A 15056-nucleotide genomic window follows, 5' to 3' on the forward strand; every position below is an offset into this window, starting at 1 on the left:
TACACAGCAATTTAGACCCCATCTGATTCTCGAGATAAAATTCAAGGCTAAACCGGTTGTTTTTTAAATTTTTAATAATTATTAGTTGTTTGAGAAGTCTTGAAAATAAAGTGCTGTATCATACAGCATGTAAGCATAACGTTCTCAACATGTACCTATGTCTTGACTGTGGTGGGCACAAATGTATAATACAGCGTAGGTTTGTAAAAACGGTTTGTAACCTAAAATGAAATTATATTTCTGTAAATGCTTCTCATTATAATTAAGTATATTATAAACAATATCTAGAAAATATATTTTCTAATTATTGATTTTTAGTCAAGGGGCTCAAACCTCAAACGTGGTCTGTAATAGATAAGGAAGGTAATTTAAAGACCGATACTGATGAAATATTGGAAACATGGCGAAACTACTGTGGCGAGCTATATAAAAATAACGAGGTATCAGTAGAAAATCAGTGGCCTTCTGACTACCCTAGAGAACCTACTGTTTTACTCGCTGAAGTCAAAGATGCAATTAAATCACTAAAGAGAAATAAATCCCCAGGCATTGATTCAATACCATGTGAAATACTACAGTTACTAGATGATAAAGGATTACATATCATCCATTCTATCTGTGTCGCTGTTTTGGAATTCAGGAAAATGGCCATCTGATTGGTGTACCTCAATTTATATCCCACTACATAAAAAAGGAACTACTACCAGATGTGAAAACTACCGCACGCTGTCACTAATAACACATGCTAGTAAAATCTTGTTGCATATCATCAAAAACAGATTAAAAACCTATCTACATTACCAAATACCTCAGGAACAAGCGGGGTTTGTAAAGGGTAAAGGTACAAGGGAACAAATCCTGAACCTGAGACAACTCATTGAAAAGTCTAGATAATTTCAAGTACCTATGATTATATGCTTCGTTGACTACCAAAAGGCATTTGATTGTGTAAGCTGGATAAATCTGTGGTCAATTTTAATAGAAATGGGCGCACCAATGCACCTGGTGACACTTATTAAAAATCTGTACCAGTCTAATATAGCGACAGTACGACTAGATCAGAAGTTCTCAAACCAATTCAAGACCGAGAGAGGTGTTAGACAAGGATGCGTGTTGTCACCTGACTTATTTAACATTTATGGTGAACATGTCATGAGGATGCTTTTAGAAGGATGGGCCGGTGGAGTAACAGTAGCTGGTAGGAAAATCTCCAATTTAAGATTTGCTGATGACACTACACTTATAGCAGCAAATGAGCAAGAAATGTTTGATCTTCTGCGAAGAGTTGAGTACGAAAGCAATAAAGTTGGTCTGAAAATCAATAAAGCTAAGACAAAAATAATGGTGGTCGACAGATTTGACACTATTCAACTGACTAACATATTACAGGAATACCAGATAGTAAACACCTTTGTCTATCTCGGGTCTAGTATAACTAACGATGGTAACTGTGAAACAGAAGTTCGGAGACGTATTGGTATGGCAAAAATTGCGATGAGTCGCCTAACTAAAGTTTGGAAAGACAGATCTATCTCTCAAAATATCAAGATGAGACTGGTGAATGCCCTTGTATTCTTAATATTTCTATACGGAGCAGAGTCTTGGACCCTTCGCGCATGCGAGCGCCAAAAAATTGATGCCTTTGAGATGTGGTGCTGGAGAAGAATGCTGCGCATACCTTGGACAGGTCATAGGACAAACTTTTCCATTCTAAACCAACTCAATATTAAAAAAAGGCTGTCCACATTATGTCTGCAACGAATTCTGCAATTCTTTGGTCACTTGGTTCGAAGAAGTGACGACAGTTTGGAGAGATTAATTGTTTCTGGAAACGTTCCGGGGAGAAGATCAAGAGGACGATCACCGACTAGATGGTCTGACCAAATAAAGCATTCAGCTGGAAACTCATTCTGCGAGGCTCTTAGAGCAGCTGAAGATAGAGACCAATGGAGAAACATTGTTAGGAATATTGGAAGAAATCACGATCCTCAGTAATGGGGAAACGACAGGAGAGAGAGTCAAGGGGCCCGCTACGGCCACCGTTGCCTTTTTAATTCTGATGAGTCCACCCAAGTCAGGCGCGGATCCAAGGGGGGATCAATGGGAGTCAATTGCCCCCTCCTTGAGACCTCGCCTGGTGTCTACTGACACTGTTTTTAAGAAAGAGATTACGATTGAACATAAATAGTGAATTTTGTGTCCTGTTGATAACTGAATAACTGAAACATAAATATGGCAGAATTCCTTGAAATCGAAAATTACTAAAAGTCTTTGGAGCATAATAAATGGAAAAGTCCCACAATAAATCTGTTTATTGCCATCTATTCAATTCAATGCCAGAGACCAGATAAAAATAGTAATTGTTGGTACTATGTTATGGTACTTTGATCATTTAATAAAACCCCCCGAATAAGAGCCGGTTTTAGAAGGATGTCCAAAGTATTATGTAACAGAGACCTAAAATTGGCATTAAGGATCCGACTACTTCGCTGCTACGTGTTCTCGGTCTTACTGTATGGTGTCGAGTCTTGGACTGTAAATAAAATCGATCTAAATGGTCTTGAGGCTCTCGAAATGTGGTGCAATAGAAGAATTTTAAGAGTTTTTTGGATGGAGAAGATTCGAAACTCCACAATACTAGAATGTCTCAGCAAGACTACTACGATTATAAAAAGCATCAAGAAGAGATAGCTGGACTATTTCTGACGTTTAATGAGAGGTACCAAATATAGGTGGCTACAAAATATTATTCAAGTGAAAATAGCAAGCAAACGCAGTCCAGAACGAAGAAGAACTTCATGGTTGATTTAGGGTAGCAATAAATAAAGTTAAGATACCTACGATGGTAACCAACGTTCTGAAAGGATATGGTACATGAAGAATAAGAAAATAACAGTCCATCCCGAAAAAGAATCCTGCGTACGCCAGTCACGAGAAAATTTGTATTTCATTGCCCCCACCTTGAAAGGTTGCTGGATCCGCCGTTGACCCAAGCAGGGTCGGATTTAAGGGGGGAAGGTTGGGCAGCTGCCCTGGGCCCTCACATAAAGGGGCTCCCCAAAGCTCCAAACGTAAAGCAAATCAGCACATTATTCGCATGGAATTATTTTTGTTTATTTTTGCCATAATTTCCAGCTGTAATACGATCTTAATTCCATAATCTAGCAAAAGCAACATTACCCACCTGTTTGTATGATTTTCGTTTGTTATCGTTTTTTATCTATCCATCTATTTTTCGTCAACCATATGTGAGTAAATTGTACATCTGATTGGTCAAACAATTGTATTACATGAAATAGTTTCAAGGATCAAAAAGTCAAAATATTATTCAGTTTCTCTTGTAGTTCAGAGAAATAAGGAAAAAAATATCCTGTTGGTGACACAACCTCCTCCAGGCCGAAACCAAATTTTTTGAGTAGTATGGACATCTATAATAATAACCTATATGTTTCCTGCAGCCGATTTTGATGATATGCATAATTATAAGCAAATGAAAATCAAAAAACGGTAATATTCGATTTTTTCGTCTATTACCAAAACGTTAAGCATTTTAAACAAATTTGAGAGTAAGAAACTCATAAATCATAAATCGTATCAAAAACTTTAATATGGCGGTTACTGAAATTGTCTGTCCTTATTGGTTGCTTAGAAAATTGCAAAATAAATCATAAATGTGAGTTTTTATAAATATTCATAACTTATGTAAAAATTAACTTAGAACCGTCTTATTATACGAAACGCTGTGACTTCTGGTGTTTAAATCATACCCCAAATTTCAAAGCAATTGGTAAAATAGTTTAAAAGTTATTTAATTTGTTTATCCCAAATTCATTTTTTTGCAACAAGTCAGAAAATGATGAAGTTACAGTAATACTTTGGAGAGTTTATGAAAGAAGAAGATTTACACTATTAATTTAATTAAAAAAAAATGACAAAAAATTATTCTAAATATTGCAAAATTATTTTGCAAGAACATGTGAAATAAAAAAAGGGGGGCTAACTTCGTCCCTAATTGTCCTAGGACAATTGTTTTTCTTTCTAACTGTGTATATAGGGACGTCAATGAGGGTATTTGGCTCCGAATTCCATCCTACTACATCGATTTACTTGATATTTTCACAGTAAGTAGGGAATAGCTCAAGAAACAAAGTTTACCCTAAGCCGATGTGTGCTTTTATCTTGGGGGTGGTTTCCACCCCTTCTCGGGGGTGAAACATGTTTTGGTTAAAATAGCCACGAAACAGGCTAGAGAACCCAATTTTAAGCAAAAACTGTTCTATAATTTTTTTTGAAAACTCAATACTTGTTGAGTTATTCGTGGTTGAAAATTGGCCATTTTCATTGAAACAAATAGCGAACGGCTCCACGGGCGAGAAATTGACGCTGGCAGTAGCAGTGAAGTGAACTTCAGGTTCCGCGGAACGGAATGGGAATGGCCGAACTGTACCGACTACAGGACTTGTGCGTAGTCGGTTCAGTTCGGCTGTTCCCATTCCGTTCCGCAGAACCTTAAGTCCACTTTGCTGCTACTGCTAGCGTCAATTTCTCGCCCGTGGAGCCGTAGGCTTACCTTTTCGAACGGTTTTTTGCGAATACCTTAAAAACTATGCATCTAACTAAAAAACTATTTAAAACATTTTTGTAGGTTATAAAAAAAACAAAGAGACACTTGCCTTCATAAATCTTCTAGTTATAATACAAAAAGAGGTGTGGTAGGTGAAAATAGTTTGTTTTTTGGTACATTTTCAAATTGGTGTATTCAACTTGAAATAACAGAGAAACGGTCGATTTTGCTACCAATACCTTTCGTAGTGATTGAAAAGACCTTTAAAATGAGCTATAGTAAAGGTCCATTACATTAAAACTAAGCGAGATATGCTGCAAACAAAATTGATAACTAATGTATTTTAAGAAAAAATGAGAAGTAATTTTAACCCTTATCCACCAAAATGTAAATGCATCGTTTTCCTTTTACAATACCTTTTATTATAGTGTTATTTCTATGTTTAAAAAGTTGGACGGGTTTAAAATATGGTTTTTGAAAAAAAATAAGATCAAATTATAGAGCGCATTTTTAAATTTTCTTAAAAATCTTCCTTTTTTCCACGTAACTCGAAAATGATAAGAGATACGAAAAAAAGAAATTACACAAAAATGTAGGGTTTTTTCAGAAAAAAGTTTTCTTATTATTGTTCATTACTATATCTTTTATCATTTTCAAGATACATGGAAAAAAGGAAGATTTTTAAGAAAATTTAAAAATGCGCTCTATAATTTGATCTTATTTTTTTTCAAAAACCATAAATTTTACACCCGTTCAACTTTTTAAACATAGAAACAACACTATAATAAAAGGTATTGTGAAAGGAAAACGATTCATTTACATTTTGGTGGATGGGGGTTAAAATTACTTCTCATTTTTTCCTAAAATACATTAGTTATCAATTTTTTTTGCAGCATATCTCACTTAGTTTTAATTTAATTGACCTTTACTACAGCTCATTTTAAAGGTCTTTTTAATCACTACAAAAGGTATTGGTAGCATTACACACCTAAAATCGACCGTTTCTCTGTTATTTCAAGTTGAATACACCAATTTGAGAATGTACCAAAAAACAAACTATTTTCACCTACCATATCTCTTTTTGTATTATAACTAGAAGAGTTATGGATGCAAGTGTCTCTTTGTTTTTTATAACTTACAAAAATATTGAATATAATTTTTTTAGTTAGATGCATACTTTTTAAGATATTCGCAAAACACCGTTCGAAAAGGTATTATGTTTCAATGAAAATGGCCAATTTTCAACCACGAATAACTCAAAAAGTATTGAGTTTTCAAAAAAAAATTATCGAACAGTTTTTGCTTAGAATTAGGTTCTCTAGCAAATTCCGTAGTAATTTTAACCAAAAAATTTTCCACCCCTCAGAAGGGGTGGGAACCACCCCCAAGATAAAAGCACACATCGGCATAGGTTAGACTTTGAATTACGAGATAAATAGAGGCTAGGCCCAAAATTTCATTAAAATCCATGCAGTAGGATAGAATTCGGAGGTATTATCCTATCCTTGCTCCCACTGACTGCCCTAATAAAAATTCAGTTTTTCTAAATATGAAAAAATATTTTTTCTACGGATAACGGTTAAAAAGTTATTCTAATTATTTATAAGTAAGCAAAAAATCGACATGTTTTTGCAAAATAATTTTACACTGTTTAAAATTACTTTTTCTCATTTTTTTTTAATTAAGTTAATAGTATACAGGGTGATTGATTAGTAGGGTAAAGCTCAATAGCTCCGCTATAGTAAGTAATAGATAGCAATAAAAGTTAATAACAAAAATTTTAGCCACCTTTGAGCTTCACATTACAAAATTAGTTAGAATGTTACAGGGTGTTCGATAACACAGTGGCAGACCTAACATATGTTTCTTTAAATGGAACACCCTATATTTTATTTTATATTCGAAATCCTGTTAACTTCTCTATCACAAAAATATAAAGGTTTGTAATGTTATACAGGATATTTACAAAGTTATAACCAATTTTGTATGAAAATTGTAACAAGTTCAACTCCCTGTATAAATAAAAATAAGCACAACAGCAATGGTTAATTAATGCCTGTTCTCAAGCTCAATAATTCCTGTAATAGCTTCAGTTATCATACTTGACCTTAGATCCATCAGATACTACTGGTAAATACGTTTCAAACTCTTGTTTACTGATCAAAATCGGTTAAGTCTTTTAGAAGTTATTAAGCTACAAAAGTATAATCCAATTAACGATTATTTCCGAAATGGTTTATGTAGTTGTAGTGATTACGACGCTAAATTTGATCTGGCAACGGGCAATCCGACTTCATTTACCGGTCATCTCAATGTTTTTTTTTCAATCTATTTCGAATAGAAAAAAATCTAGTGTACATTCGATGGACACTAGATCATTTGGGAGATAATGCAACAAAGGTGACGATTTATAAAGCTTAACGAGTAATAGAGGAACATTGCATTCAACTTCATACATTTAATTTATAAATAACTTTGAAAAACTCCTGATACAAGAATAAAAAACCGCTAAACGCCTTAAAAATGAGTGGCGCATACAATATTCTAGCTAGAAAAGATCTGATATGAATATTACGTGGCGCGAAAATGTATTTTCATTTTGACGTAAAACAAAATTCTAGTTTTATTTTAAAATATTTTTCCATAATATTTGCTAAATTTGAAGTAAACGCGCCACAAAAAGTTTTAAAATTCAAACTGTATCAAAGTTACTCTTTTGTGGCGCGTTTACTTCAAATTTAGCAAATATTATGGAGAAATCTTTTAAAATAAAACTAGAATTTTGTTTTGCATCAAAATAAAAATACATTTTCGCGCCACGTAATATTCATATCAGATCTTTTGTAGCTGGAATATTGTATGCGCCACTAATTTTTAAGGCATTTAGCGGTTTTTTATTCTTGTAAACATGTATACTTAAATTAACAGTATTAGAAGAAGGACTCAAAAGGAACATTTTTAGCTTGACTATTTCACTAGACTATTTTTAACTGAGAAAACGTCATAGCAACGCCACGTTTCCTACTGACAAAACTCCTTCCTGCAAGCAAGGAAACAATTTGATTTAACCCGACCTGTGGGAATGTCCACCCTCTCGAAAGAGTACATTCGGGTGTAACAATTCATTGGGGCGAGGTGTTTTGACCCGAGTGTAAACAGGGATCACCCCACCTCGCCCCAATGCCCCAGGTCATCCCTTTCCCCCCCCCCCATAGCACGCTGATGCGCGATGAGGGCACAACTATCGTAGCCAAATGCTCTTCACAATGGAATCCTGGGTAATAAGATTCCATGTGGTACCCTAATCGAATGCAAAATCTTAGGCTCAGCGTGATGCGCTCTATGCCTTTATCGTCTTACTTACTTAACCGCGGTACTAAAAATTGCTTGCTTGGGCCCCAAGTCATCGTGCTGAGCCCTATTGGGCTCCGCCCAATGACTTGTTGCTCGAGTTTTTATGTGTTTTTTATGGTTTTTTATATTTTTTTGGGGGCTTACGCCTTTTTATTTTTTTTATATATATTTTTTTGGGGGCCTGCGCCCTTCTATAATTTTCTAAAATTGTCTTACCTTGGAGGTGATCGTGGTGTTGGATCTCCGTATGTAACGCTATCTTCGGCACTTGTTTTGAGCTACGAACAGACTACTATCACTTTTCATTTTTGATCACTTTATTCCACTATTTGCTGTTTCGGTCTTCTATGCTTCCATCGGTGGAACTCATCATACCTTAGCATCTCTCGCAGTATATGACTTGGGTGGTGCTCCAGTTCCGCGAATTTGACCCTTGCTTTGTCTGTCATGATTTCAGTGACTCTCACCTGTTGGAGTTCTCTGAACAGGAATCTTTCTGCGACGTATCTTGGGACTCTGGCGGCTTCTCTCAAGCTGCTGTTGTGGACCGCTTGGATCTTCTTTTTGTGGGTGTTACATGCTTGTCCCCATGCGAGAGATGCGTATGTTAATACCGGTAGTATAATACTGTTTATCAATCTTAACCTTGTTTTTAGTCTTAGTTTGCTTTTTCTGCCTGTAAGTCCTCTTAGTGTTGCTTTTGCTATGTTGGCCTTATGGACTGTGGCTTCTACATGTTTTTGGAAGGTTAATCCTTTGTCCATGATGACTCCTAGGTATTTAGCTTCGTTTTTCCACTCGATGGGGGTGTTCTGTACCGTCAGCTGTTCCTCTGGTTGTTGTCTTCCTTTCTTGTATAGAACCGCTTGTGTCTTTTCCGAGTTGATGGCTATCTTCCATTTTATACTCCATTCCTCTACTTCTTGTAGTGCTGTTTGCAGGTTGGTCACTGCTATATCTACATTTCTGTGTTTGGCAACTCCTTCCTGCCCCACGGTTATTAGACTTTATTACGGTTGCCTTGTCCAACGGTGGTGGGGAGACTTATATTTTTGACTTTACGTCACAAGAGTTTACATTCCCATATTTTTAAATGATTTTCGATCATTGAATGTATTATTGTGTATATATGTGTATTATTTGTGTTATTATGAAATAATAATACAAATAGTACACATTTTATCTTATACCGGGTGGTGAATCGTAAAAAGGGCCATAGGAAACTCAATGAAAAAGTCTGAATTGTTGAATTCCTGCTTCCCTAATTATTTTACATCAAAAGTCATGAGAGAATACTTGTAGAGAATTAAAATCTGTATTAAAATCAAAAGTTAAAATTTTGAAAAATATGATACATTTGCCACAATAGGTATGCGTGTAAAAGTTAGACCACACGTTACTATTTAACTGACAGTGCTCGACAGTGCTTACACCATTGACTGAATAAAAAATCTTTATTATTAATCCTTTCTCCGCAACTAAGGGTATCTTATCAACTGTATTGTTTTTAAACAATAGATGATAAAATAAAAATATTGACAGTTCAAAAATGTGAACATTATTGCATTGTGTGTGGCCTAAGTTTGGGCTGAAAACTAAAATGTATTACATTTTTACAAAATTTTGGAATATGTTTAATTACGTAGACCAATTTTAACAGTTGTTTCCAATACAGATTTCAATCCTCTACAAATAGTTTCTAATGTCTTTTGATGTAAAATAATTAGGGAAGTTGTAATTCAACAGTTCAGAATTTTACATTGAGTTAATGCAAAATTTTAACGCATGTCAAAATTCTCAATGTGTTTTAATAGTATTCATTTTTTTCGAATCCTGAGAAAACTAATAAATATTTTAAAAAAATTTAAACTCAGAATGAAAGACTACATTATTACCGAGGGCCTAAAGTCCCTGAAAATTTCTATAATGTTTATTTTAATAAGTTACAGGGCTGAAAATAAAAGAGAAGTGTGATATTTAATTTCAAATATTTCATTCAATAGAAACTGCTTGTTTATTCTAAGGGGCTTTCCGCCCTCGGTAATAATGTAATCTTTCATCCTGCGTTTAAATTTGTCTAAAATACTTGGTTTTCTCAGGATTCGAAAAAAATATATTACGATTCATATGACAGTACACTCTCGTGACGTAATCGCACCCTTAATGTTCATTGGTTAGTCGATCTAGGCAACCGTAGTAATGTCTAAGAACCGTGTTCCTGCCCGTGATTTCTCATCGACAAAATTATGACAGATCCGTCACGAAGGTGTCTGGTAATCCTATTGTTGTCAGTTTGACAAATGTCATTGAGGCGTAATTAATTTTGGACAGATATAATGAATCCAGACAAAAAAAATCAAGATTTGGATGCCAGTCAGGTGAAGAAATCAAAAAATTGGTTTCGTAAAATGTCCCATTGAACACGCAGAGGTCCAGAAGCTCTATTTGAACCCAATTTTGGGAGTTCCTAGATGTACTACCATAACGGAACTAGCAAAAATTCTCGAGGATTATGCCTTTAACATGAAAAAAGGCAATGGCGAAGACTATAAAGAGTCATCTGCAAAGTCAATGTGGAATACTACAACAAAAATAGAACAAGAAAAATATTTTACGGGTTACGGCATAAAAATCGACCTTTTCACATATATATCTTTCAAATGTGCAAGATTGGCCAGAGATACCAAGCGGAGGCGGCTTCAAAGTGTTCAAGAAAAAAGAAAACTCAGTTCAAAAGCATTATCCACCGAAGGACTATTAAAAATCATTCAAAGCTACGACGAGGAAACCCCGAAGGAGCACAAAAAAAGTTTTTTCGCCTTTGTTCATTTGAACTTGCTTGAAGAGGCAATGGGGCCGTAAACTGCAAGATTCACTTTTTCCAGAAGGAATTTGATGTTATGAGAGAATTTACGGGCCGAAATAAATACAACAGCATTTTTTCCAAAACAAATCAAGGCGGTTCGAAAAGTTTGGCAAGCAGCAAATGGCTGGTAAGAAATTCATCAAACGAAAATTTATGCCCAGTTAGATTATTTTTGAAATTAATGGAAAAAAGGAGACCAAAGATTTTATCAGACAGACTTCTTCTTACCGTTCACCCCAACTTGAAGTATGGATCTTGGTTCAAAAACTGTCCACTTGGAATCAACACCGTATCTAAGTGGACAAAAATGTCAGCTGAAAAAATTGGAATAGACACAAAAAAACATAAAATAACAAACCATTCTCATCGATCTTCAGCTGTGTCAGCCTTATTCAAGCAAGGTGTTTCTGAACAGGAGGCAATTCAATTGACGGATCACTAAATGCAAGTTCTCTAAAGCCATATCTGCTGCTGGATTCCAGTCACCACCAGAAGTTGATCGAAAATCTCAGAACAACAAATGAAGCTGGACATTCGAGTTCCCAAATGCTACAGGTCAATAATACACAAAATCATGCTTTGGTAGAAAAGAATGGGCAAACTACTATAGCTTATACATTAAGCGTCAAAATTAACGCACCACCTTAAAAGTGGGACATTTTTGATGTGTCGTATTTCCTAAACCTGTTGTCCGATTTGAGTGATTTTTTAATATGTTATAGCTTTATTATTCAAGAATATCGTTGTAATAATATTGTTGCTAAACAGGTAAGTGTCATTGTATACCGGGTGTAACAATAATAGTGTGTTTTTTCCTTAAAGTTCGGAACACCCCGTGGGATATTCCAGTGCATATAAAATATTGAAATTAAAACTTAGCTGTAGCCTGTAGCCTTAGACTTTCTTAATATTTTGCTTTTTGATTCATTCGCTTATGTTGGATAATAAAAACGTTAGGTACTTTAACAACTAGCAACGTTCTTCATCAATACAGGGTGTTTCTAAATAAGTGCGACAAACTTTAAGGGGTAATTGTGCATAAAAAATAATGACCGTTTGCTTCTTAAACATATGTCCGCAAATGCTTCGTTTCCTAGATACGGGATGTTGAATTTTTTCTTACAAACTGACGATTTATTTATTGCTCTAAAACCGGTTGAGATATGCAAATGAAATTTGGTAGGTTTTAAGAGGTAGTTATTTCACATTTTTTGACTTACAACTAAGAATTTTATATTCACCATTGGCGTGCATACGGGTAATATGACCGGGTAATATGACCCGTGTGCACGCCAATGGTAAGTATAAAATTCTTAGTTGTATGTCAAAAAATGCGCAATAACTACCTCTTAAAACTTTCTAAATTTCATTTGCATACCTGAAACAGTTTTAGAGCAATAAATAAATAATCAGTTTATAAGAAAAAATTCAACATCCAGTATCTCGAAAACGAAGCATTTGCGGACATATGTTTATAAAGAAAACGGTCATTATTCGTTCATGCAGAATTGCCCTTTAAAGTTTGTCGCACTTATTTAGAAACACCCTTTATTGATGAATAACGTTGCTAGTTGTTAAAGTACCTAACTTTTTTATCATCCAACATAAGCGAATGAATCAAAAAGCAAAATGTTAAAAAAGCCTAAGGCTACAGTTGAGTTTTAATTTCAATATTTTAAACACGCTGGAATATTCCACAGGGTATTCCGAACTTTGAGGAAAAAATACACTAACATTGTTACACCCGGTATACAATGACACTTATGTACCTGTTTAGCAACAATATTATTACAGCGATATTCTTGAATAATAAAGCTATAATATATTAAAAAAAATTACTTAAATCGGACAAAAGATTTAGGAAATACGAGACAACAAAAATGTTCCATTTTTAAGGTGGTGGGTTAATTTTGATGCTTAGTGTAATAATTGTACATTTAATATTGTTAACAAATAAATAAAGATTATGTTTCGTTGATATGGTGCATTAATTGTCTCGTGAAATAGTCTTGTCGAATATCATTCGAGAGAAAATTATTTTTCTGCAGCTGTCCCGAAAATAAAACTTTCGGTATTATTTATTACATCGAAAGTACCATTTTACACAACTCGTACCGAAAGTATTTACTTTCGAGACTATTTTTTTCACTTTCCGGACGCTTTTTTTACTTTAGGGACGATTTTGGGTAGCTAGGTAACGGCTTTGACAATAACATCAACTTTGTATTTTATTATGACAACGCTTGTCATAATTATTAAAGTGTTTAATAAAAGTTCATAAGTAAAGTTTATACATATATTCTTTTTAACATACAAAACGGCTGCAGAAAAAATATTGTACGTAATACGATCCAAAAGAGATTTTACTCCCTACTCGTCTCGTAAAATATCACTTTCGGAACTTGTTATAGGTCTGGATCCCGCGTATGAAAAAAAAGTTGATTAATAGCAAGCTGAAAATTTGTTAATAGCTTAAGGGTGTCTAGTCGGACAAACTTTGATATATGGGAACACTGGAACAGGGGCAGTTTTAATTGTGGAACAGGTTAAAAATTTGGAACGGCCTGACCACAAAAACGGCACATGTATTTTGTCCGACAGAACAGACTTAAACTCTCCGAACAGAGACTAAACTCTCATGCAAAAATCAGACTGCTATTTATCACCAAATAGGCGTTTTAATGAGTGGAACATGTAGGATATGTCAAATGACAGGAATTATGACAGATAATAAATAGCAGTCTGATTTTTGCATGAGAGTTTAATCTCTGATCAGAGAGTTTAAGTCTATTATGTCGGACAAAATAAATGTGCCGTTTTGGTGGTCTGACCGTTCCAAATTTTTAACCTGTTCCACAATTAAAACTGCCCCTGTTACAGTGTTCCCATATATCAAAGTTTATCCGACTAGACACTCTTAAGCTATTAACAAATTTTCAGCTTGCTATTAATCAACTTTTTTTTCATACGCGGGATCCAGACCTATTAGGTAAATTACTATTATGTACCAGCAACATTTTCTTCTGGTTTTATTCGAGTTTGTTGCCTTTTGGCAATTTTCGCTTATAAAATTTTGACAAGATCACTCGACTTACGTCTCGTAATTTAACTGTCAACATTTAATTCGCGAAAATTGCCAGGCAACAAACTTTCATACCAATCGAAAATATTGCCGGCAAAATTTTCTCTCTTATGATATTATATATTACTGTAGGAAAAAATTTTCGTATGCTTATTTTTTGCCGAGATAATGAACAATCACCCTTTCATGAAATTTTCATGTGAACTTGAAAAAGTTATCAAAATATGTACTTAATATACGGAAAAAATTTTAATCTGCTTTGCAGATTATTAAATATGGAAATGCATTCATGATATTGCATTGACATAAGGCTATAAATTGAATTGATAAGAAAACTGCACAAGGTATTAGTAGATGTTAACTGTTTTCGAACTGTTTTAGTATTTCTAAATATTGTAGTTAATACTACCATGTTAATTTTATGTATAGCCCTAGGGTTGTTGTTTATATATTGGTTGGAAAGAAGAAGGAGACATGCACAATTCTGGAAACATATTTGGAAAATTCCAGGACCTAAAGGGATTCCAATAATTGGCACCCATTACAGAATATTTACTGAAAGTAAGTGATTTTTTGTTCTTATTCTTATTTTTGTATAGACATGACTCTGTCTGTTTTTTCAGTGTGCCTTCAGTAAGTTGTCGTTCCATCGTTTACGTGGTCTTCCCACTGATCGTCTTTCTATTGGAAAACCGTCTCTCGCCGTCGCCGTCCTTACTACTTAGTTTTAATTCGGCTTATGTAGTCATTCCATTCTACTCTTGTGTTTCTTACCCAATTATTAATGTTGTCCACCTTGCATCTCAGGTGTATATCTGTACTTCTAGCTCTGTCCCATAGTGTCTTGACTTTTCGAAGGGTTTTCATCTTGTTTTGAGAAATCTTTTTCTACTGTCTGTGTCAGGTCGTACAATATCAAAATCACAATAAAGACAGCCAAAATCGAATACCTCGGTCACATCATGAGGAACAGTGAAAGATATGGACTGCTGCAACTAATCTTGCATAGAGATGCATCAAGTCAAACTAGTTTGATTTTATTCAACAAACTTGACTTGACTTGAAAATCAAACTTTTTTTGTAAAAAAGTTTGACTTGACTTGATTTCGATATCTTTAGGTTTGACTTGAAATCAAACTTCTTCAAACAGTTTGAAGTTTGAATGTCATATTGGCAACGTGTTTATTTCC

At 34.6% G+C, this 15056-nt stretch overlaps 1 protein-coding gene across 2 annotated transcripts in view; it reads left to right on the plus strand.

Annotated features, from left to right (window-relative positions):
* Nucleotides 1-14198: 14198 nt before the first annotated feature.
* The window catches only part of LOC126881696 (cytochrome P450 4C1-like), a 47528-nt gene continuing 46670 nt past the window's right edge, over nt 14199-15056 (plus strand). For both annotated transcript variants that reach the window (XM_050646107.1, XM_050646106.1), the window contains exon 1: nt 14199-14427. In XM_050646107.1, coding sequence (XP_050502064.1) covers nt 14277-14427 — 151 coding nt within the window. In that variant the 5' untranslated portion in view covers nt 14199-14276. The remainder of the gene's footprint in view (nt 14428-15056) is intronic.

Source organism: Diabrotica virgifera, chromosome 3 (assembly GCF_917563875.1).
Source record: "Diabrotica virgifera virgifera chromosome 3, PGI_DIABVI_V3a".
Lineage (NCBI taxonomy): Eukaryota > Metazoa > Arthropoda > Insecta > Coleoptera > Chrysomelidae > Diabrotica > Diabrotica virgifera.